Source organism: Sceloporus occidentalis, unplaced genomic scaffold (assembly GCF_023333645.1).
Source record: "Sceloporus occidentalis isolate IW3139 unplaced genomic scaffold, rSceOcc1.0.p SCAF_6, whole genome shotgun sequence".
Taxonomy (NCBI): Eukaryota; Metazoa; Chordata; class Lepidosauria; order Squamata; family Phrynosomatidae; genus Sceloporus; species Sceloporus occidentalis.
Genome location: NW_028316986.1, coordinates 12,967,661 through 12,993,049, shown reverse-complemented (window position 1 = coordinate 12,993,049; position 25,389 = coordinate 12,967,661). Strand labels below are relative to the sequence as shown.

The window sequence follows — 25,389 nt, the reverse complement described above, 5'->3', positions numbered from 1 at the left end:
GACTTGAAAGTACACAACGACAAGAACAACAGTGAGCATTAATTACAGGATTGTAATTCAGACAGAAGTGCCAATGTGTCTACTTCCAGAACTTCCCCAGTCCTGAATTAAGACAAATATTCTTTGGCTGAGAGCAGAATTACAGGTATTCCTTTCTCACTCCATTTTCCTGCATTAGTTGAATTAAGGAATATATGTTTGAGCTTTTTTTTTGCATGGAAGAGTGAGGAAGGGAGAAACAAAGAAAGAAAGTGTGGTTAATAAGAACACCAGTACCTCCTAAGGATCTATTGTGGTTGTTATGGATCTGATATGGGCTGTTATTGGCTCTGGACTGTCAGGCTGCAGCAAGGGTATTTTTAGCATTTTGCTAAAGCAGACAGCTGGATTAGGTTGCCTGAGCAACTGCAGCATCACCTTGAACTTCTTCAAATGCTGCAGAAAGCATCTTGAGCCTTGTATTCAGAGGGGCTTGGATGCAACAAGCAACACCCATCTTGGATAATTGAGGAGAATGTCCAAAATGGCAGTACAGCAAGATGGGTCAATGATAAATTGCGTATTAAGGAAGAATATAAATAGCCTGTGCATTCAAAAGGAACCTACTGGGTAAGAGTCCACAGTTTCTCAACATCCATGTGGTAGGTCTCAGAGCCCTGGTTGGCAACTGTTTGAATAGCTATTACCACTGGGAAGTTCTTCCTAATGTTTAGGTGGAAGGGCATTTTTGGGTGTGACCGTAGTAAAGAGAAGAAGAAGGAAATGGTAGGGCCACTACATGGAGAAGATGGTGAGATGCAAACAGGGGACAGAGAAAAGGCAGAATTACTCAACACCTTCTTTGCCTCAGTCTTCTCACAAAAGGAAAAGGGTGGTCAACCTGAGGAAAATGGAGCAGAGGACACAACAGGGGAAATGCAGCACAGAATAAGTAAAGAGACAGTACAGGAATACCTTGTTAATCTAAATGAATTTAAATCTCTGGGACCAGATGAACTACATCCGAGGCTACTAAAAGAGCTGGCAATAATCTTTGAGAACTCCTGGAGAACAGGAGAAGTCCCAGCGGACTGGAGGAGGGCAAACATTGTCCCCATCTCCAAAAAGGGGAAAAAAGAGGATCCCAATAATTATTGTCCAGTTAGTCTGACATCAATACCAGAGAAGAGTCTAGAGCAAATCATTAAAAGAGAGTCTGTGAACATCTAGATGGCAATTCCATAATCATAAAAAGTCAACATGGGTTTCAGAGAAACAAGTCATGCCAGACAAATGTAATTTCTTTTCTTTTCTTTTCTTTTTTTTGATAAAATTACCAGATTGGTAGATGAAAGGAATACTATAGATATTGCATATCTTAATTTCAGTAAGGCCTTTTACAAGGTTCCCCATGACATTCTTGCAAACAAACTAGTAAACTGTGGGTTAGACAAGGCAACTGTTAAATGGATTTGTAATTGGTCGACCAGCCGAACTCAAATCGTGCTCAGCAATGGCTCCTCTTCATCCGGGAGAGAAGTGACTAGCGGGGTGCCACAGGGTTCTGTGTTTTGCCCCATCTTGAACCCTTGTCTCCAGTTTGATCCAGCAGTGGTTGTAGCCTTCTTCTTCCTTGCATACTACATTTCCTGGTGCAGTGGTACATGGTAGTTATAAAAGTGAAGCATTTAGTCCCATGAGCTGCTTCAGCCTGAACTGGCCTTGTTCAAGTGACACAGAAGTATCACAGACAAGTCACAGAAAAGGAGTGGACAAACTTAACTTAAACTCACATAGAGATATTTACATGTATTATCCCGGATCCATAGAAAAGTTATTGTTATGGACTACAGCTCCCCCAAATCCCCATGTTGGCTAGCCCAAAAACTTAAAATTGTTGAGATCTGATGGCAAACCAGAGAAAGGCTTACTACATGGGGAGAATTAATCCAGAAAGGCAATTGGTTGCCTTGTAGAAGCCACTAAAATGTACATGAAACTATAAGAGTTCGCTTGTAATGTTTAAAGCTGGGGTAGAAATAAAGTGTTAGATTAAAAATCCATGCAGTCAGCATAGCTAATGTTGAAAAATGCAGGGAGTTTCAGTCCAACAAAATCTGGAAGAGTGTATGATTTCCACCCTTAATTTAAAAGAAACTGAGCCTTATGGATGTAGCATGTGTCTGCTCCTGTGCAATGCCAGGTCTATTAACAACAAAGCCCATATAATATACGATCTGCTTGGGGATAACAACTATGACCTGGTTTGCATTACTGAGACCTGGCTTGGGCCTGAGGGAGAAGCTGTATGGGCTCAGGCCCTACCTGCCGGGTACTCAGTGAAGGACCAGACCAGGTTAGGTGGGAGGGGAGGGGGTGTCGCCTTGATACATAAGAACACCTTGTCTCTAACCAGGAACCATGTGCGTCAAACGTCCTATATTGAGTGTATTTACTTGACCCTGAAGGCCAGAGACAGTCTAGGGATTCTGTTGGTCTATCGGCCACCCCGTGCGCTAACAGACTCCCTTAACGAGCTGACACAGTTGGTCTCGGAGCTGATGCTGGAGTCCCCCAGGCTTCTAGTGCTGGGAGACTTCAACATCCCCCTCGCGGCCAACTATGTTCCATCCGGTGCGGCTCGGGAATTCATGGAAACCATGACAGCCATGGGCCTGTCACAACTGGTCTCTGGGCCTACGCATTCTGCGGGTAATACACTCGATTTGGTCTTTTGTACGGACATGGAAATTCCGTGGGCGGAAATAGCGAATATTTCCCCCTTGTCATGGACGGATCATTTCCTGGTGGAGGCAAAAATCAAGGCTTCTACCCAGATCCTCCCCGGGGGTGGCGGACCTATTAAAATGGTCCACCCTCGAAGGCTGATGGAACCCAAAAGGTTCCAAGAAGCCCTAGAGGGGTCTACGGTTGGAACCGACGGCGACTCTGTTGATGCCCTGACTGGTATCTGGGATACCAACCTTTCCAGGGCTATACACAGCATCGTTCCCAAGCGCCCTCTCAGACCTGCTTCCAAAAGAAAGCCCTGGTATACGGAAGATCTCCGGGCGAGGAAGCGGGTTCTGCGACGACTAGAACACCGCTGGCGGAAACACCAGCGCTTATCCGACAAGACTCTCCTAGACCACCTTTTGGAGGACTATGGAGAGGCGATACGTGCAGCTAAGAATTCGTTCTATGGTGCACGTGTCGCATCCGCGGAGTCGCGTCCGGCAGAGTTGTTCAGGGTTGTGAGGGAGCTAACCCAGCTCCCTCCTGCCCCGAACCAGATCCTTGAACCTACTAAGGCCTGCTGTGACAGATTTAACAACTTCTTCGCGGATAAAATCTCTCGGATAAGCGAAGGTCTAGATGCCAGTATTAAAGCAGAAACCAGAATAGAGGTGTCCAGAGCTTCCGTGGACTTGGTTAAACTGGATCACTTTGAGCCTGTAAGTACTGAGGATGTGGACAGGATCCTTAGGAGTGTTAGGAAGACAACCTGCTCTCTCGATCCCTGTCCCTCATGGCTGGCGGCTCAAGGGGGACCGGTGGTAACTTTAATGTTACACCGGATTATTAACACTTCTTTCAGGGAAGGGCAATTTCCACCGAAATTAAAATTGGCCACTGTAAGACCTCTACTAAAAAAGCCCTCCCTGGACCCCCTGATGCATAATAATTATCGGCCTGTATCACTGCTGCCATTTTTGGGTAAGGTGATCGAGAGGGCGGTTGCGATCCAGCTCCAATCGATCCTGGATGAAACGGATTATCTTGACCCATTTCAAACCGGCTTTCGGGCGGGTTACGGGGTTGAGACTGCCATGGTCGCCTTGGTCGATGACCTCCGTCTGGGGATTGACATGGGAAGCGTGTCCCTGTTGGTGCTCTTGGACATCTCAGTGGCTTTCGATATCATAGACCATGGTATCCTTCTGGAGCGCCTGGAGGAGGTAGGGATCGGGGGCACTGCGCTCCAGTGGTTCCGGTCCTACCTCACTGGGAGGTTCCAGATGGTGCAGCTGGGAGATGTGTGCTCCGACAAGAGACCCCTAACATCTGGGGTCCCTCAAGGAGCCATTCTGTTTCCCATGCTTTTCAACATCTACATGAAATCGCTGGGAGAGATCATCCGGAGACATGGGGCGCGGGCTTATCAGTATGCTGATGACACCCAAATAATTTTCTCTATGTCTCCGACTGATGCAGTGACCGGGGATGGCATCTCTCCGCTCGTGGCCTGTCTGGAGTCGGTAATGGGCTGGATGAGGGAAAACAGGCTCAGCTTGAATCCAGAGAAAACGGAAGTACTCGTGATAGGTTCTCCTGGCCCGGGGATGGCGGTGGTTCCACCGGTCCTGAACGGGATCACGCTTCCCGTGAGGGACTCTGTACGCAGTCTGGGGGTGCTCCTTGACTCGTCGCTCCACCTTACATCTCAGGTGGATGCGACGGTCAGGAGCACCTGTTATCAGCTTAGGCTGATACGCCAGCTGCGTCCCTACCTGAGCCAGGGGGACCTAGAAACAGTGGTACACGCTCTGGTAACCTCTCGGTTGGATTTCTGCAATGCGCTCTACATGGGGCAACCCTTGTACCATACCCGGAAGCTGCAATTAGTGCAGAACATGGCAGCAAGACTGGTCACTAATACATCTAGGACCAGTCATATAACACCGGTCTTAAAGGACCTACATTGGCTGCCTATTCGCTTCCGGGCGCAATACAAGGTGTTGGTTATAACCTATAAAGCCCTAAATGGCTTGGGCCCAGGGTACTTGAAGGACCGCCTCTCTCCGTACAATCCGCCCCGCACACTCAGATCCAGTAGGCAGCAATTACTGAGAGTTCCAGAGGTTAGATTGAACAACACTACTAGAAGGGCCTTTTTGACCTCGGCCCCCATCCTCTGGAACACGCTGCCTATTGAGCTCCGTTCAGCAACCTCCCTGGCCCAATTCAAGAAGGAGCTAAAGACGCTTCTCTTTAGGGAGGCTTATCCCTAAGCCTCTGCCTTGAGAGTCCTTCCCCCCCTTTGTTAAGTCCCTTTGTTAATTCCCCTTTGTTAGTTCCCCTGTTAGCCATTGGTGAGTCATCTGTGATTTATTGTATTGATGGTTTTAATAATGCTGTTTTAACAATTGTGTGATATTTGCTGTGAACCGCCCTGATGCTTCGAAGGGCGGTATACAAATAAAGCTTATTTATTTATTATTTATTTATTTTTACATTAATGTGGCAATTATCTAGTTTATAGAGGGATGGAATGGGTTAAAAATAAACATTCATTCATTTTGAGAAAGGAAAGCATACCATACCGCTGGGAGACACCAGAAGGCCTAACCTTCTGGTGGAACCAAAAAAGAATTAAAATACAAACACCAGAACAGGCAAAAGCCTTCCTAAGGAAATCCGCTGAACGAACACAAGAGGGGAATAGTTCTTCGAGTTCAAATACAACAGAAAAGGGAAGAAAGAAGAAAGAAAAAAATGGAAAGGAAGCAAGTAACAATCTGCTAGACTCAAGATATAAAGACAACGAAGAAGAGAACGAGGAAGAAGAAGAAGATACAAGAGAGGAGGAAAATCAAGAGTCTGAGCAGGGTGGTCTAAATAATTCATTCTTAGATTTACAAGAAATCAATTCAGAAGAAGATCGGATTAGGAGGGAAGAGGAAAGAGAGGAGGCGGAAAGACAATTTTGACAGATTACCCTATTGAGTAAATTCCAAGTTTATTACTCTCTTGTTTTCTTTTTAAATTGAGAAGTCAATAAATAAATTTGAACAGAATAAATAAAGAAAATCGATCTGTCTGTATGGTTTGAAAGATACAGCCCGAAAATGGTAAATCAATTAAAAATATTCTCCTGGAACGTACAAGGATTAAATATGCCCCAAAAGAGGAAAAAAAATATGTCATTACTTGTTTAAACTTAACCTAGATGTGATCTGTCTGCAAGAAACGAGAATCAAAGAAAAAGATAAAAAGCATTTAAGATTTATTAAATTAGGCCAGGAATTTATCTCAGCTTCTAAAAACAAAAAAAAGGGGGTGGTTATCTATGTAAATACTAAATATGAAGCGAAAGAAATTTACAATGACCCGGAAGGACATTACGTAATAGTAGAACTAAATTGTAATGAAGAGAAAATATTAGTAGTGGGAGTATATGGAACATTAGAACGAAAAAATAAATTTTACAAAAAACTTAAGAATATAATATTAGGTATAGAATTTGACTCACTGGTAATGCTAGGAGACTGGAACGGGGTAATCGACCCCAAACTGGATAAATTTTCAGAAAAAAAAATTAAAAAACAACAAGGGAAACTACCAAACGAATTCTTTAATATGATGAATAATTTAGTTATAGAAGATGTTTGGAGGTGTAAAAATGGATCAAATAAGGATTTCACCTTTTTCTCCAATCCCCATAAATCCTGGTCACGAATAGATATGATTCTAATATCCGTAGATATGATCCCAAAGGTGAAGAAAGCAATTATCCTCCCAAGAATTCTTTCAGATCACAGCCCAGTGCAAATAAATTTGGTATTAGGGAATAAAGACCCCAAATGGAGAATAAACAATATATTATTAAAAGATGAGGAACTGGTTAAAAAATTAAAACAGAATATTAATATTATTTTGAAGAAAATTTGGACAAAGGTACAAATGCTCAAATGGTCTGGGACGCGCACAAGGCGGTTATAAGAGGATGGTTGATTAAAAAAGCATCAGAGATTAAAAAGAATAAGAATGAGAATTTGGAAAAATTAAACGAGGAATTGAGAAAGAACGAAAAAAAATTGAAAGAGAACCCAAAGGATCAAGAAACCTTATGCGAGATCAAATTTTTACAAAGTCAAATTTCAAATATAATGGTGGATCAATTGGAAAAGAAAATTAAATTCTCGAAACAAAAATTTTTTGAATATGCAAATAAACCAGGGAAATTATTAGCTTATTATATAAAAAAAGAGAGAGCAAAACGCACTATTAGAGTGCTGAGAGAAGATGGTAACCTCGTGGTTAACCAAAATCAAATTAAAGATTGTTTCTATAAATATTATAAAGAACTCTATAAGAAACCAATGATCAAGGAAAATAAAATTAATAATTTTATTAAATCTTTGCAGATTCAAAAAAGAACGGAGGAACAGAAAGCAATTTTGAATTCTGATATCACGCCCAGTGAGATTTCCCAGGCCATACGAAAGAGCAAAAACGGGAAAACACCGGGCCCAGATGGCTTCACCAATGAATATTACAAAGTGTGTGAAGAAAGTTTAGTGAAACCCCTGGTAGATGTGATGAATGACTGTCTAAAAGGGAAAATTCCCCCAACATGGACACAATCCGAAACAATACTAATCCCAAAAGAAGATAAAGATTTGACATTAACTAAAAATTATAGACCGATCACATTGTTAAATTCGGATTACAAACTTTTTGCCTCAATTCTGGCTGAAAGATTAAAAAAAGTGCTAAGCAAATGGATACATACAGACCAATCGGGTTTTCTCCCTGGAAGAATGATTAAAGACAACATTAGAAGCATTATAAATTTGATAGAAATTCATAGTAAAAGAATCGATAAAAAATTGGCACTATATTTTATTGATGCCGAAAAGGCCTTTGACAATGTGAATTGGGAATATATGATTGAATTATTAAAAAACATAGAAATGGGGACAAATTTCATAACCGCAATAGAAACAATATATGACATGCAAGACACCCGATTTGTAATTAATGGAGAAAGAACGGAAAGATGTGGGATTTATAGAGGGGTTAGGCAAGGTTGCCCTCTATCTCCGTTGTTGTTTATAATAACCTTGGAGACTCTGCTGAATCAAATTAGACAAAATAAAAAAATTGAAGGTTTTAAATTAAACGGGGAGGAGTATAAATTAAAAGCATATGCTGACGATTTGGTTTTAACTATTGCAAACCCCAATGAAAGTCTGGATGATTTACTGAAACTTCTAAAGAAATTTGGAAAGGTAGCAGGTTATAAAATAAATTTTGAAAAAACAAAGATTATTACAATGAACATGGGAAAGGAAGAAATAGAAGAACTGCAAGAAAAATCGGGTTTCCAAATGGTTAAAAAAATCAAATATTTAGGAATTAACATAACGAACAAAAATATTGACCTATTTAAAAACAACTATGAAAGGATATGGAAAGCAATTAAAATAGACTTACAAAATTGGGGAAATAAGAAAGTTTCGTGGATTGGTAAAATGGCAATTATTAAAATGACAATACTCCCCAAAATGATATTCCTCTTTCAGAATATCCCAATAATAAATAAAGACCAGATATTTAAAAAGTGGGGAAAAGATTTGTCGAATTTCATTTGGAGCAACAAAAAACCGAGAATTAAAACTAGTGTATTACAGGACGCCATAGACAAAGGGGGTCTCGCTGTTCCAAATTTGAGATGGTATTTCTATGCATGTGTGCTAGATTGGCTTATGGATTGGATAAAACTACAAAATAAAAGGGTAATTAATATGGAAAAATTTGAATTAAAATTTGGCCTTCACGGATATCTCTTTTATGATAAACTAAAACTGGACAAAAATTTTGATAATCATATAATAAGGAAAAACCTATTGAGGATTTGGAACAAGTACAAAAAAATATGGTGTCCGAAACTACCACTACATACGTCACCAAACGAAGCTATATATAAAAGAGAGATTCTGAAAAAGGAATACTGGGTGACATATAAAGATTTAATAAAAATAAGAGGGAAAGAGGTAACGATGAAAACACAGGAAGAGCTGAATAGAGAAGGTCTATCTTGCAACTGGTTTACTTATATGCAATTGAAGGAACGTTTCCTTGTAGATGTAAAAGAAAGAGGATTTGGCCCGTTGGAAATGGGATTAGAGAATATAGTGAAACTTCCAAAAAAACAAATTTCAAAACTATATAGTATAATTAGAAAATTGGAATTAGAAAAAGAGACAGTTAAAGATTTTATGTTAAAGTGGGCAAAGGATTGTGAAGAACAAATCCAGTTAGAATCATGGGATAAGCTATGGCAAATAAGGATAAAATACACTCCATGTGTCCTTTTAAAAGAGAATCTATATAAAATGATGTATAGGTGGCACTTGACACCGTTTAAATTAGGGAAAATGTATAAAAACAACAACCAGAAATGTTGGAAATGTAAAACAAATGTGGGTACATACTTACACTGCTGGTGGAAGTGTAAAAAAGTAAGGAAATTTTGGGAAATCATACACAAAGAAATTAAAAAGATGATAGATTTTGAAGGAGGTCTGGATCCAGGACTGTATCTTTTAAATATCTCAGACAAATTAAAATTAGATAAAAATAAAGACAAATTAATATTCTTTTTGATCGTGGCGGCGAGATTGGTTTTCGGGAAATACTGGAAGAGTGAAGAAACCCCAAACTTAGATGAATGGAGATTAAAGGTAATGGAAATCTGTGAGATGCAAAAATTAACCACATTATTAAGTAATGAGACATTAGATAAATATTATGGGGTTTGGAATCCATGGAAGGAATATATAAGAAACATGAAAAGAGAATGTAAATCATACAAGCTCTGACAGAGAAGTGTATAGAGAAAAAAGGAACACTAAGTGACTGAATGAGTAGAATCAGAATTGGTGTAAAGATCGTATCTAAGTACTATTATCATTACTTATAGATATAATGGGCAATAGTTAATTCATACAATGAGAGTTAGTTATAAGCGATAGGATAGGATTGGAGGGACTTTGGGTTTTAGCCTAAGGAAGTGAAAGATAAAATAGGACTGATATAGAATGCCAGTGGTATATATGTCATAAGTGATATGTCATAAGTGATGACATCATATTGTCCGTTTTGTTTTTGTGTTGTGTTCTTAATCAATAAAATTAAAAAAAAATAATTTAAAAAAAATAAAAAAAAATAAACATTCAATCCCTTGCACAGGTGCATATGGTCTTGTACATGTCATGTCTGCCATGTTTTATGTCTTAGTGTCTTTTGGTGGCCTCCTTGTTCCTGACATCCTATTGAATTTTGTCCTGCTTCCTGTTCCTCAGCAGTTGGAATGTCTCTACATGTTCCATGAGAATATAAGAGCTTGAGCAGTGGCTCTGTGGGAAAAGTTTTTATTAAAACTGGAAGACATCTGTGAGCTTCCCACCAACCTCCTTTCTCTGCAATAATACCATATACAGTAGCTCCTCCGTTTTCGTGGGGGATCTGTTCCGGACCCCCTGGCGAAAATGGAAAATCGCTGGCATTCAAGCCCCATTGGCTTGAATGGCGGCACGCGTACCCCATTTTGTCCCTCTTTGTTTGCCACCCACAAAAGGGTGAGGGATGCAGACTTGAAGTCTGTGAAAATGGAGGGTCGACTGTATAATTATTTCAGTGGTGTTTAATGCAGTCAGTGTACTCAGAATCCAAAACTTGGGGAAATTACTACTTTGGGCTACATTTCCCAGAATCCTCTTGACAGCTTGCCATTGGTTAGCTGTTAAAATTGATCACAAGCTGGGCAGAGGAGCTGAGCCAGCCAAGCAGCAGCCTGCGCCTGAGGACCTCCAGGGCCCTATAAGAACTTTGGCCCTGTGCCCACACGGCGCTGCCGGGGGGAAGGGAAGCCGGTGGGAGTGGCAACCCTTTAAAAGCCGGCCCGCCAGCCCCTGGGAAGACGCCTGCGCCTGAGGACCTCCAGGGCTCTACAAGAACTTTGGCCCCGCGCCCACGCGGCGGTGCCGGGGGGAAGGGAAGCTGGTGGGAGTGGCAACCCTTTAAAAGCTGGCCTGCCAGTCCCTGGGAAGACGTCTGTGCCTGAGGACCTCTAGGGCCCTAGAAGAACTTGGCCATGTGCCCGCGCTGCGCTGGCCATGGGGAAGGGAAGACGGTGGGAGCGGCAACCCTTTAAAACTGTCATCACGCCTGGACCATCTCAGTGCTAAGAGTAGGGGGCTGTGGTTGGGTTAGCTGATACTATCAACAAGGGAATGATGTTTTTCTTTGTCTCCCTTTGTTTTGGGGTGTTGCCGTCTTTGACGGGTATGGGGGTGGATATGGGATGTGGGCTGCTTGATGATGTGGATGCTTATGTCAACGTAATGGGAGCTCCTATTGAGGTAGTGCAGGGCAAGGGGAGGTATGGTGGTAGGAGAGTGGAGTTACAACGGAAAGGAAGGCAAGATCGATGTGTAATATCTATCTCTCCTTCCATCCACTCTCCTAACCAAAGAGATCTGAGGGTCAGTCCAGCTGTACCACAAACCCTGTCTCTGCTCCTGTGCAACGCCAGGTCCATAAAAAACAAGACCCACATAATTTACGATTTATTGCAGGATAAAAATTGCGACCTGGCATGCATTACTGAGACCTGGCTCAGGCCTGAGAGTGAGGCAGTGTGGGCACAGGCCCTCCCAGTTGGGTACTCAGTCAAGGACCAGATCAGGTTAGGTGGGCGGGGGGGGGGGGGGGGGCGGTGTTGCCTTGATCTATAAGAACACCCTTTCCTTAACCAGGAACCCTGTCCGGAAAATGGATCACATTGAGTGTATTTACCTAACCCTGAAGGCCAGAGACAGTCTGGGGATTCTGTTGGTCTACCGGCCACTCCGTGCGCTAACAGACTCCCTGGCCGAGCTGACACAGCTGGTCTCGGAACTGGTGTTGGAGTCCCCAAGACTTCTTGTCCTGCGGGACCTCAACATCCCTTTCAAGGCCAGTCAAAATCCAACAGGTGCGGCTCGGGAGTTCATGACTACCATTACTGCCATGGGCCTGTCTCAATTGGTTTCAAGGCCCACGCATTGTGCTGGTAATACCCTCGATGTCATCTTTAGTCGGACATGGACACTCCGTGGGCAGAGATCTCCAATATCTCTACCCTGTCATGGACGGACCATTTCCTGGTTGAGGCTCGAATCTAGGCTTCTACCTTAAGCCCCCCCCCCCACGGGGGTGGAGGACCAATTAGGATGGTCCACCCTCAAAGGTTGATGGAACCCAAAAGGTTCCAAGAAGCCCTAGAGAGTTATATGGCTGGAACTGACGGCGATTCTGTTGATGCCCTGACTAACATCTGGGATACTGATCTCTCCAGGGCTATACAAAGTATCGCTCCCAAGCATCCTCTCAGGCCTGCTTCCAAAAAACAGCCCTGGTATACGGAAGATCTCAGGGAAAGGAAGCGGGTCTTGCGACGACTAGAGCGCGACTGGTGAAGACATCAGCACTTAGCCGACAAGGCACTCCTAGACTCTCTTTTGAAGGCCTATGGAGTGGCAATAAGTGCAGCAAAACACTCGTTTTATGCTGCACGTATTGCGTCCGCGGAGTCGGGTCCGGCAGAGCTGTTCAGGGTAGTGAGGGAGCTAACACATCTGCCCCCCTCCCTGAACCCTATTTTAGAGCCATCTAAAGCCTGCAGTGACAAATTTAACAACTTCTTCGCGGATAAAATCTCTCGGCTAAGGGCTGATCTCGACGCCAGTATTTCTTCAGAATCTATAAGAGAGGTGTCCAGAGCTTCCGTGGACCCTGTTAAACTGGATCACTTTGAGTTTGTTAGTACCGAGGAAGTGGACAAGATCCTTCGAAGTGTTAGGAAGACAACGTGCTCTCTCGATCCCTGTCCCTCATGGCTGGCAGTTCAGGGGGGGGATGCGGTGCTAACTATGTTGCACCGCATAATTAACACATCTCTAAGAGAGGGACAGTTTCCATCTAAATTGAAATTAGCAGTTGTGAAACCCCTGCTAAAAAAACCCTCCTTAGACACCCTGATTTATAACAACTATCGCCCTGTATCGCTGCTGCCTTTCTTGGAAAAGGTGATCGAGAGAGCGGTCGCTTTCCAGCTTCAATCGATCTTGGATGAAACGGATTTTCTAGACCCATTTCAAATCGGCTTCCGGGCGGGCTATGGAGTTGAGACTGCCACGGTCGCCTTAGTCGATGATCTCCGTCTGGGCATGGGGTAGCGTGTCCCTGTTAGTGCTTTTGGACATCTCAGCGGCTTTCGATACCATCGACCATGGTATCCTTCTGGAACGCCTGAGGGAATTGGGTATCGGGGGCACTGCGCTTCAGTGGTTCCGTTCCTACCTCTCGGGTAGATTCCAGATGGTTCAGCTGGGGGACGTCTGCTCCGATAAGAGGGAACTGACATCTGGTGTCCCTCAAGGAGCCATTCTGTCTCCCATGCTATTTAACATTTACATGAAACCATTGGGAGAGATCATCCAAAGATACGGGGTGCGGTGTTATCAGTATGCTGATGACACCCAAATTTGTTTCTCTGTGTCTCCGACTGATGTAGTGACTAGGGATGGCGTCTCTCCTCTAAATGCCTGCTTGGAGTCGGTAATGGGCTGGATGAGGGAAAACAAACTCAGTTTGAATCCAGAAAAAACGGAAGTACTGGTGATAGGTTCCCCGGGTCCGGGCGGTGAGATTTGCCAACCTGTCCTGAATGGGGTCACGCTCCCCTTGAAGGACTTGGTTCACAGTTTGGGAGTGCTCCTGGACTCGTCGCTCCAGCTGTCATCTCAGGTGGATGTGGCAGTCAGGAGCGCTTGTTATCAGCTTCGGCTGATACGCCAGCTGCGACCCTACCTGGACCAGAGGGACCTTGAAACTGTAGTACATGTTCTGGTAACCTCTCAATTGAATTTCTGCAATGCGCTCTACATGGGGCAACCCTTGTACCAAACCCGAAAGCTACAGTTAGTGCAAAATATGGCAGCGAGACTGGTCACTGGGTGTTCCAGGTCAGATCATATAACACCAATCCTGAAAGATCTTCATTGGCTGCCTATGCGCTTCCGGGCTCAATACAAGGTGTTGCTTATGACCTATAAAGCCCTAAATGGCTTGGGCCCAGGGAACTTGGAGGACTGCCTCTCCCCATATAATCTGCCCCGCTCACTCAGGTCAGCAGGGAAGAATCTGCTAGAAGTCCCAACTGCACTTTATGCAAGGACCTCGCAACGGGCCTTTTCCATCTCGGCCCCAAGATTATGGAATAATCTTCCAGATGAGCTCCACTCCACCACATCTTTAGATACTTTTAAGAAGAACCTTAAGACCTTCTTCTTTTCTCAAGCCTTCCCCCCCATGAGATGTTACTTCATGTTTCACCCCCTCGGTTTGACGACCTTGTGATGTTTATGGATTTCCCCACTCAGCTGAACCTGTTGCTTTTATTGTTATTGTGACTGTTTTTAGATACTGTTTTAATTGTTTTTATCTTGATTTTTTTACTTAAACTTGTACGCCGCTTTGATCAAAAATTGGAAAAGCAGGATATAAATAAACTATTTATTATTATTTATTATTACAATTTCATGTTTTTCTAACTCAGTAATAGAGATTTCAACTCTTGACTGAGGTCATCTCTTAGTCCCGTTGTTGCTGAAAAATTTGTTGGTCCTTCTCACAGAAATGAGGCACCTGCCCTTACAAGGACACAAGATATAGGTCCTTGAGTGAAATATACATCCAGAGTGCATACATGCCCAGTGGAAATTAAAGTAGAGAAAAAAGTGGTGGGAGTGGGGATTTTTCTTGATGAGAAAATGCCACAGGTTTTGCTATTAAAGAGTTTTTGATTTTCTACTAAGGGTCCCATTAGGATTTCATCAGGGGCAGATGGGAGTGTCTGCTCTCCAAGCCATCCAGCTAGCATCAATGAACAGCCCTCCTCACCTTCTCAGCAGCCTGAAGCGGTGGTTAATGCCCTCAAGGTAATATGCCTTGCTGTCTTTGGCACAGATGTGCCAAATCTCCCATTTGTGCCAAACGTTCCATTTGTATGTTCTGTGACCATCTGTAATCCATTGCACTCAAAAGCATCAACATCTATCAAAGGACAATAAAAACAAAATGCAGTGAGCTCCAACTGTTGGTGCCATCTCCTACATGTTCCCTCACATGTGTGACTTGTCACATATCACTTGTTTTGACTTGGGGTGTCAGGTTGCACAGCATGTCCTTGGAGACTGGAAAAGCTGCATAGAGCACCTCTACTGGAAATTCTGAGAGCAACATATTCCATCTGAGAACATAACCCTGGTGTGGAATGTGAAATCCACCTTGCTTAGAATATGCATTTCTAGCCTGGAGGTCCACCTAGACCAGGAGTAAACAAACTGCTGTCAATGGGCCACATGCCCCCCCCCCCAAGTCCCTAGATATGAACTACCATCCAAGGGTAATGACTGGTTTTGGAGGGGAGGAAAACCTTCTTTTGGGCCTAAATCACATTGGAAGAGGAAACATGGCAACATTGTTTTCTATGGCCCCTAGAGGATGCAAGAGACCTTCTTCAGTTTTTAAAAAAGTATGGCTGTAGGGTGGGAGGAAAGAGGCTGCTCTCTTGAGGTCCAACCAGAGGCATGTGGAGGCCTTAGGTCTTTGTCACCCATGCTATTTAACATCTACATGAAACCTCTGGGAAAGGTCATCCAGAGTTATGGGGTGTGATGTCACCAATATAATGATGAGAGCCAACTATACCTCTCCTTATTATCTGATTCCAAGGGAGCTATCTTGGTACTGAACCAATGCCTGTTGTCAGTAATAGACTGGATGAGGGCAACAAGCTGAAACTTAATCCAAACAAGACAAAGGCGTCCCTGGTCAGTTGCAGATCAAGGAACAGGGGCTCTGCCTGTGATGGATGGGGTTACACTTCCTCTGAAATTTCAGGCTCATACCTTTCCTGAACTGAACTCTGAGCTTGGATGCCCAGGTTTCAGCAGCAGCTAGGACTGCATTTGCACAGTTCAAACTAGTGCTCTGGCTGTTCCTTTACAAGTCAGAGCTGGCTATAGTGACACACTATATGCCTTGATTATATCTCATTTGGACTACTGTAATGCACTCCATATGGGGCTACCTTTGGAAACTATTCAAAAACTTCAGAAGCCCAAAATGCTGCAGCTAGACCAGGACTAGTTATAGGAAGCATCCTTTGTTATTGGTTCATTTCTAGGCACAATACAAAGTGCTGGCCGTGGCCTATAAAGCCCTATAATGCTTAGGTCCAGACTGTCAAAAAGACCATATCTCTCTATATAAACCTGCCAGAACTTTAAGATGTGCAGGGGAAGGCTTTTCTTTTGGTCCCACCACCATTATAGGCTCACTTGATGAGGACGCAAGAGACAGTCTTCTCAGTGGCTGCTCCCATCCTTTGAAACTCCCTTCTGCAGGAGCCTTGGCAGGCTTCCTCCCTGCTTTCTTTTTGCCAGCAGACAAAAACATTTTTGTTCAAGCAGGTTTTTAATGGATAAGCAGGGAAGGTTCTTATTGAGATGTGTGTTTTATTTATGAACTTTTGTAAGGTTTTAATATGATTTTATATCTTATAATGTGGAAATGTTTGATTTTTAAATGTAAGTTGTTGTTTTCTTTTAAACTGATCCTGTTTGGAAATTACCTTAGGTCCCACTCTGGGAGACAGATGGCAAATAAATGAACTGAGTAAATAAGTAAGTAAGTAAGTAAGTAAGTAAAGAAGTTGCACACTCCTGCTGTTGATTAACATTCTGCACCCATCACACAAGGGGCAGCCAGAGTCCTTTGAGAAGCAGTCAGGTGGGGCAGAGAGGAAGCAAATCTCCCACCAGATGGGATATATGTCCAGTATAGATAATCTTCGTTGCCAGAACTAGCCACTGTGGATTTGTCTAAAAAAACCTATGTGGAAGCAAACACCTTATCTTGTGGCAGAGGATTCCGTATGTTACTTATGTGCTTTGTATGAGCATACACTTCCCTTTATCTGCCCCAATCTGGTGTGACTCATTGGGTGGCTCCCAAGATATACACTGCATATCTGATTAGGAAATCAATCACTGACTAGGAAATTATTGGGAATGTTCAAACAACTTGATAAAAGAGAAATCTAATGGAAACACCGCCTTGTCATGAAGCAGCAGTGTGCTGGTTGCATGCTGCTTGATTCAAGGAACTGTCACAGGGCTGGACTCCTTCTTCCAGTCTGTTTTGGTGGCCCTCAACTCCTTGAGATTATTCCCCAAATCTTTCTTTTTCTGTTGACAAATGTGATTATCTTCACTATCTCTAAGACCCGCAGTTCATCTTTTAAATGATTTGCATGACTATGTTGCACTTTGCAACCCATTCTGCTGGTCATGTTATTTTTGTTTGTTTGTTTTGTTTGTTGGTTGGTTTTTCTTTGGGGGGGCATTTTGGTAAGTCTTTGCAGCTCCTCCAGAGTCCCAGGGGCAGAAAATGGAAAATGAGAAAGTTGTTGAAGAGTAACTACGGTAGACTCACATCACACCATGCTTAAAGTTGCCCTTTGAGGTGTCCTTACAGGACACAGTGTCAGATACGTTATCCATTTCATTCCAAGTTTGGAACTTTCTTATAGAATCACAATGGGTTGCTCTTCTGGAAGGAAAGGACAGTTGCAAAGAATCATCCCTGGAGACAACGGCGGGTTACACACCGCCATTTAGTACGTATTCTATTACACACCGCACCCCCCTAACCCTAGTACGTATAGAATATACGTATAGAATATAGCCTGTTCATACGGGCGCCGCCATCTTTACGTATCGGACGCTGTGCGTCTGGACATCGCGCGGCATCTATGACGTCGCGAGTCCGTCCCAGGCGCCTCGCGACGTCATAGAGGCGCCGCAAAAAGAAGCTCCAAAATGGAGCTTCTTTTTTGCTCCGCGCGGGAGCCGCGCGGTGTGGCTGCTGCGGCTCCCTCACGGAGCAAATGGCGCCGGCGGGAGACAGCCGCAAAGCGGCGGTCTATAACCCGCCAACATTATGTCATCTCTTAGTAGGTTTTTTGTTTGTTTGTTTGTTAAAAGAAAAGGAACATGCTGGGATGAAAAGACTTACTCTCGCCAATGTCTTCTATGCAATTCTGAAAAAATGTTTTTTTTTAATATTTCATATTCTGATAAAATATTTAACAGTTTAATAAAAAAACAGAGAAAAGCTGAAGTGTGCATAATGCACACATACATAATGTTATGGGTTCCAATCTTTTTTTTTTTTTTTTTTTTTTTTTGGTTTCTTTTATAAAAGTTCTGCTATATCCATCCATCATGCTCTGCATACTCATATACATTGTATTGTTGCCTGCCTTTCTGAGGACCATTTTATACATGAATACGTGAGTTATATTACAGATGCTTAAGGAATCTGATCTTCTGCAAATTCCTATACAAAATGAACCTTGCAGAGGAATGTATGGATGAACCTAATGGTATCTAATGGTATCATTAGATTCTAATGGTATCATTAGATTAAGGGTTACAAAATCTGGTTGCCCTTAATCTCGGCATGACAATTCAAAAAGGATCTTGAAAGACCTGGAAATCATGCCCTATGAGGAGAGCCTTAGGGTCTGGATATGTTTAGACAGTGGAAGAGAAGGTTAAGAAATGACATGAAAACTTTGTTTAAATATTTGAAGGGATATCTTACTGAAGGTGGAGCAAGCTTATTTTCTGCTCCTCCAGAAACTAGGAAACAGAGCAATGGATTCAAACTACAGGAAAAGAAATTACACCTAGATATTAGAAAGAACTTCCTAACAGTAAGAGCTGTTCAACCCTAGAACATTCTGCCTTGGAGTATGGTGGAATCACCTTTTTTGAAGGTTTTTAAACAGAGGCCGGATGGTAATCTGTCGGGGATGATTTGACTGTGAGATCCTGCATGGCAGGGGTTAGATGGGATAGCCCTTGTGGTCTGTTTCAACACTATGATTCTATGATTCAATGAAAATGTATGTTTGTGTTGGGTTAGGCAGTAACAACATTTCTTCCAAAGACAAAACAACAAAGAGAGTTGCTAGCAGCAACTAAGATAAAGAAAAATAAATTGGAATATATCATATGAAGTGAATAAACAAATCAAACTAACATATGAAATTACTAACATTATATCCAAAGTTATCAGTCAATTAAGTCTACACTGAAATGACTTGAAGGCACAGAACAACAGGATATGAAAGCCTGTCAATTTGGTGTTCTCCTTTCCTAGTCACAGCATATTATCAATGTAGCTGCAATATCTAATAATTTGACCTAAATCGTGTTGTTAGTTCTGACTACAGCAGACCTATTAAATCAGTGGGATTTCCTTACATATTAACTCACCATCGAACAATTGAGTTAACTGGTCAATTGGTTTCTGGGTGGCAGTAACCAACATTATCCCATCTTCCAAATACATAGTTGTGCTAATCTATATCAGTATGCAGTGGGATTTTGTAGCAGCTTTGAGACTAACTGAGCAAAAGAAGGTTGTAGTATAAGATTTCATAGACTGGGTCTACTTCATCAGATGGATTCCAGACTTTGTTTTCGGTCTGTATGGGCTCACAACTCATTAGTACTTCCAATTTCCCCCCTTCAGTTCACAGATGTAGATGAGACTCAATAGGCCAGCTAATATCATACTAGTGGCCCATCAATAATCATTAGCCAGACTCGGGTAGCCCAAAAGCAAGGCGTGAAAGGAATACCCAATTCCCATGGTTGCCCCCAAGCAGCTGGTATTCAGCACTAGAGAGCCTATGAAAGTGCAGGTTGGTATTCACTGATAGTCTTATCCTCCATGAAATCGTAGCCTAGCTATATTTTTATTTCCAAAATAGGAACACTATACATACTGCTGTGAGAACAGATATTCCAATATAGCAACAGGCATCTGGAAATGGAACTGTGGAAAATGAGAAAAACTGAATCCCATCATGTACAGTTAAGTCAGGCCCATTACAGATGGGCACCCTAGGACGGACTCAGTCTGTGCTAGGGTTAGAAAGACGCCCCTAACCCTAGCATGGACTGAGTCCGTACGAAATGGCGGTGGCCATTCCACACGGCCGCTGCAATCTTTACGTAGCAGATGCTCTGCATCCACACGTCATGCCCCGGATATGACGATGCGAGTGCGTGACTAGCGCCTCGCGGCGTCACATCCGGGGCCCAGGAAGGAGCGCGATTTTCACGCTCCTTCTTTGCAGCATCCGGGAACCGCGCCGTTTGGCTGCTGCGGTTCCTGGATGCTGCAACCGGCGGCGGCAGCAGACCACCGCTTTTCAGCGGTCTGTAACCTTCTTCTGTTTTACATTTGTTGTTGCTGCCTTTTAATGGAGAACAGGTACATACTAAGCAATGGGGTTTTGTTTGTTTGTTTGTTTGTTTTGCAATGGAAAGTTGGGTAGTGACTGAACAGGAAATACATTTGAGAACAGAATGACAAGTTGTGCATGAACAAACTTTTTGTCAGTCAGTAGTATGGAACAATGAATAAATTTGAGCAACAGTTCTCTGCATGATTCGTGACTGCTTCCAGGCTTTGGAACTCCCTCCCACAGGAGTCTAGATTGGCCCCCTCCATGCTCTCATTCCACCAGCAGTTGAAGATCTTTTTATTTAGACAACTGTTTTGTTATTAATATTTTGGTTATTAATTGATAATTGCAGAAGGGTCTTTTAAAGAGGGGGTGTTTTTGTTGTTAAGTCCTGTCAGGTTGACTTCAACTTATTGTGACCCTATGAATGTGAGACCTCCAAATTACCCTATTCTCAACAGCTCTGCCCACGTCTTGCAGACTCAGGGCCATAGCTTTTTTTGATTGAGGCTATGCAACTGTAATGTGGTCTTCCTTTTTCTTATTGCCTTCTTTGCTAAGCATTATTCTCTTTTCTAGTAAGTAATGGCTTCTCACGATATGGTTAAAATACGACAGCCCCCTGTACTGTTATTCACATTGTTCCAAATTCTTGCAAAGTATTCAATATGTGTGCTGATGGTGCAGGTAAATTTTCCTCCTTCAAGCAAAGCCATTTTCATTTTGTCTGTACCAAACAATGCTGGAAACAAGTCAAGAAATGCTTTTAGCCCACAGAAATATCATTAACCTGTTTGTTCATACAGGTTGAATTCAGAGATATAGCTGTGTTTGTCTGGAATATCAGTATGCAAAGGGATTTTGTAGCACCTTTGAGACTGTGCGAAAAAAAGTTGTACCAAAAGTTTTCATATACGTAGGTCTAATCTGAGGAAGTAGATGCATCTGAGGAATTAGATCAAGTCTTCAGACTGGTTATTCCACAATCTGGGGGTGGCTGAAGAAGAAGTTCTCTGGCTGACAGTTGCCAACCTCGTCCTGGTTGACTGGACTAAATGTCCCCCAGAGAACTGAGTGTATGGGGCAGATTACAATCAGCTCACCATATCAACAGGCTAGCCATCCATGAATGGGAGCTCCTGTGGATTGCCCCAGCCTATATTAGCCAATGGTGGCACACAACCATGGGTTTGCTGATATGTGTTTGACTAATATGTGTTTGAGCTTCCATGGTTCTTTCTATATGTGGGTTTATGTGGCAAAACCAAAACCCTGTGGATGGGAAGAGTCCACTGTATGGACCTTTCCATGGGAGAAGGCAACCATAGGCAACCTGGGCTCAAACCATATAGAGCTTTAAAGGTAATAACCAACATTTTGTACCTTGTCCAGAAACAAATTGGCAGCCAGCAGGGTGATTTTAAAAGTTGTGTAATATGTTCACTCCTAGAGGTACCAGTAACCAATTTGCCTGCCATATTTTAAACTAATGGAAATATCCAAACTTGGTACAGAGGTAGCCCAATGGACAGCACATTGCAGAAGCCCAGTCTTTAGGTTATCAGCATATGCATTACCATCTTTATTTGAAAGCCCATATGGTTTCCATTCTTGTTTTAAAGCCACATTCTCCTCTTTCAGTGTTGCTAGCCTTGTTTAGATCCATCTCCCTACCTGGAGAAGCACAAGAATTTCTTAAAGACCTAGTCCCTTCCCTGAGAGCTGACAAACTTACTTGGGACACTCATGAACTAGGTCACACAAAATGTTGTCCATGTATTGTGAAAGACTGGGGAACATACTCCACCAACCCATATAATATATAACCTGAGACTGGAATTCTTGTACTCTGTTCTTACAGTGATATGCTCACTTTTTGTTCTGAATGATTCTGTAGCATGTCCATTGTCATTGCACCTTCTGTATTCTTAACACACAAGAAGACCTTAATGTTCTTGATTCCAGATGAAAAGTGAGCTTTGTTTTCATTCTAAAATTTACATCTTTGCTTCTTCTTCCTATTAATACACCCCACTCTTAGAAGCTTAGGAAAATGTTGATAAAGATTGTGACCTTAGTGAGACAAGAGGGAAACAAGCCATAAGAGATATGCAGTGTAAGTTTTAATGTGCTTCATTTTGTATTCTCTCTTCGAATCTCAAAATCATATGCAGAGAAATGTTATGAATTTTTAAAAATGCTGACAATACGCCTTGAAAGTATTTTAATATGAAAATGAATCCAGTTACCCTTTAATTCTACAGTAGTGTGTATTTAGTGACTTTATGTGAATGCGAACATTTGCAATGTATAAGTCTGCTGTGAATGTTGTGCATTCTCTCTATGTAGAATTGAGCCTAGAGACTAAAACTATTAGCTTTGGAGACAGAATGCTTTATTTTGTGTTTAGACATTTTTGGGAAAAGAAACTGTTCAGTGTAATATTTTCTTCCTCCCTTCTGAACATCATTCTGGATATCTTGCTGGTTCCACTCCAAAGGATCGAGAGGAGTAACTATAACTGGAAAACCATACTTAAGTAGAAGGATTGCATCTCTAAGGGTGCATTTATAGTTTAGTTTGACACCACTTTAATTGCTATAGCTCTATCCTATAGAATGGTCAGGCCCCACCTGGAATATTGCGCCCAGTTCTAGACACCACAATTTAAAAAGGATGTTGAAAAACTGGAATGTGTCCAAAGGAGAGCAACTAAAATGGTGAAAGTTCTGGAAACCATGTCCTATGAGGAATGACTTAAGGAGCTGAGGATGTTTAGCCTGGAGAAAAGAAGGTTAAGAGGTGATATGATAACCCTGTTTAAATACTTGAAGGGGTGTCATATTGAGAATGGAACTTCCTGACAGAAAGGGCTGTTCGACAGTGGAACAAACTCCCTCAGAGATTTCGGTGGAGTCTCCCTACTTGGAGGTCTTTAAGCAGAGGCTGGATGGCCATCTGTCAGGTATGCTTTGATTGAGAGTTCCTGCATGGCAGGGGGTTGGACTGGATGGCCCTTGCGGTCTCTTCCAACTCTATGATTCTATGATTCTAGAATCATGGGATTTATAGTTTTATAAGGTCTTTAGCCTTCTCTGCCAAAGAATGCTGGTGCCTCACAAAACTACAAATCCCATGATTCTGTAGGATGAACCATGACAGTTAAAGTGGTGTTAAATTGCATTATTTCCACAGTGTAGATGTACCCTAAAACACCATTCGTATAGGAGACTAATCTACAAAAGTATTGACTGATCTATCTATCTATCTATCTATCTATCTATCTATCTATCTATCTGACAACTGCATACAATCTCTGTGTGTTTGACAAATTGAACATAGCCATGAAAATTTGGTCATGTTACCAACCATAGAAACCTGAGTCACAAACTAGTACCACTATAGATAACAGTTCCTTAATGAAAATTGTGTTAACTAGATGTGTATTGAGACTGCTTACTTCTTCATTTAAGAAGTTTATATTAAGTTATTGCATTGTGGATTATTTGTGTATGTGTGAAGAGGTGGGGACTCTTAGCTAGGCAAAAGGAAAAGATACAAATGTAAAGCAAGATGGAATGCAATGCCAAACACGTAAAAGTGGAAAAAAATGATTACAAAAAATGATAGGGTTAGTAAATGTAAATGTAATGATCGCATGAAGGAGTTAGAGTTAACTCTATCAGAACCTTACTGCACAGGGCTCCTGGGATGGGCTGAGAATGGTCCAAAGGAGGGCAGGAAGGGAACAGAATGAGTGGGGGATGCATTTTACTGCACACAAAGAAGTCCTTCGCTCATTCTGTTCCTTTCTCTTCTGCTCCCATTCCATTCCAGAGGAGGCAAGTTTTGAGAACTGTTCTGGAACAGAATGGGAACAGAAGGGAAGGGAACAGAACAAGTAAGGGTCTTCTGTGTGCAGTAAAATGCGTTCTACACTCGTTCCAGGCCCCTTCCGTTCCGTTCTAAGGCCTTTCGGCAGAGCTCCTGTGTGGTAAGGTCCACAGTGAGAGATCTCCAAGACACCCTTGCAAAGGTCTTGCCAACTCAGGCCCATGGCTTTTTTAACTGAGTCTGTCCTCCTTAATGCCGTCTATCTCTTTTCCTATTGCCTTTAACTTTACCAAACAGTATAGCAGTATAGTGTAGTGGTTTGAGTGTTGGACTCTGGAGACAAAGGTTTGATTCCCTGCTTGGTTGTAGAAGCCTGCTAGGTGACCTTGGGCGAGTCATCTAGCCCCAGAAAACCCTGTGAATGTTTCCCCTTAGGGTCACTATACATAAGTCAGAAATGATTTCAAGACACGACAAACTAACAACATAGTCTTTTCTAATGTGTCGTTCATATATCCATATACAGCTTCAGTTTAGTCATTTTACATGTTATTATACATGTTATAATGCATGTTATTATATATGCAATTATACATGTCGTTTTTTTAAAAAGGCTTAAGATTCAAACAGCATTGGTGTTTTGTCCACAGGACACATTGCAAGAAAACAGTGTAATGTTCTCATAGCCCTGGTAGAAAATGCCCTTCAGTCTGCACACTCTGATTTTATGCAGTCCATCCTTCACATCATCTAGAGGTCATTATTTACCATGGAAATAAAGGCAATTGAAAATGTCAGCTCTCACTTTTTTTTATTTTATTTTGCTGCATCAGCATTATCTACTGAGCAAATATTTTCTGTTGCTCATTGAGCAGAAAACAGGTTGTTGGGGAAATGCACTTTATATATAATGAAAACTTTTCCCGAAGCCATTTACCTAAGCATTACTATGCCTAGCAACAAAACAGGATTGTTACATGTTATTTCAACAGAAAAAGAGAATAAAAGCAATGGAAAAAAGAATGAGAAATATTTATTTATTTATTTAGCATATGCCCTGCTTTTCTGCTGCAAAATAGTGATCAAGCTGGTTCACACCAATTAAGCAAAGAAATAATACCGTTATAATTTAAAAATCATTATTAAACAATGTTTTACATCAAAACTTCAGCAAACAAGTTGACAGAAAAACCAAAAACTGATCTGCATAAAAAATGGCTTTCCCTGCTAGCTGAAAGAAAACAAGGGTGGCCCTAGCTTGGCCCCTTTGGCACTGAATTCCAGAATATGGGGGCAAGCATCTTAAAACCTGGCAGTCTCATACTGGAAGCACTTAATCTTGGGAATAGCATGGTTCTGAATAGCACAAGGCTTTGTAGCTCCCAATCCGCACACTTAGCTGTGGCTGGAAACAT

At 42.2% G+C, this 25,389-nt stretch overlaps 1 protein-coding gene across 4 annotated transcripts in view; it reads left to right on the top strand.

Annotated features, from left to right (window-relative positions):
* The window catches only part of CCDC85A (coiled-coil domain containing 85A), a 211,362-nt gene that overhangs the window by 181,267 nt on the left and 4,706 nt on the right, over window positions 1-25,389 (top strand). Inside the window, exon 4 of one of the 4 annotated variants that reach the window (XM_089528867.1) lies at window positions 14,628-14,750. The exons of the other annotated variants lie outside the window; for them this stretch is intronic. Within the exon in view, the coding sequence (XP_089384993.1) occupies window positions 14,628-14,750 (123 nt within the window). The remainder of the gene's footprint in view (window positions 1-14,627; window positions 14,751-25,389) is intronic. 4 annotated transcript variants of the gene reach the window in all.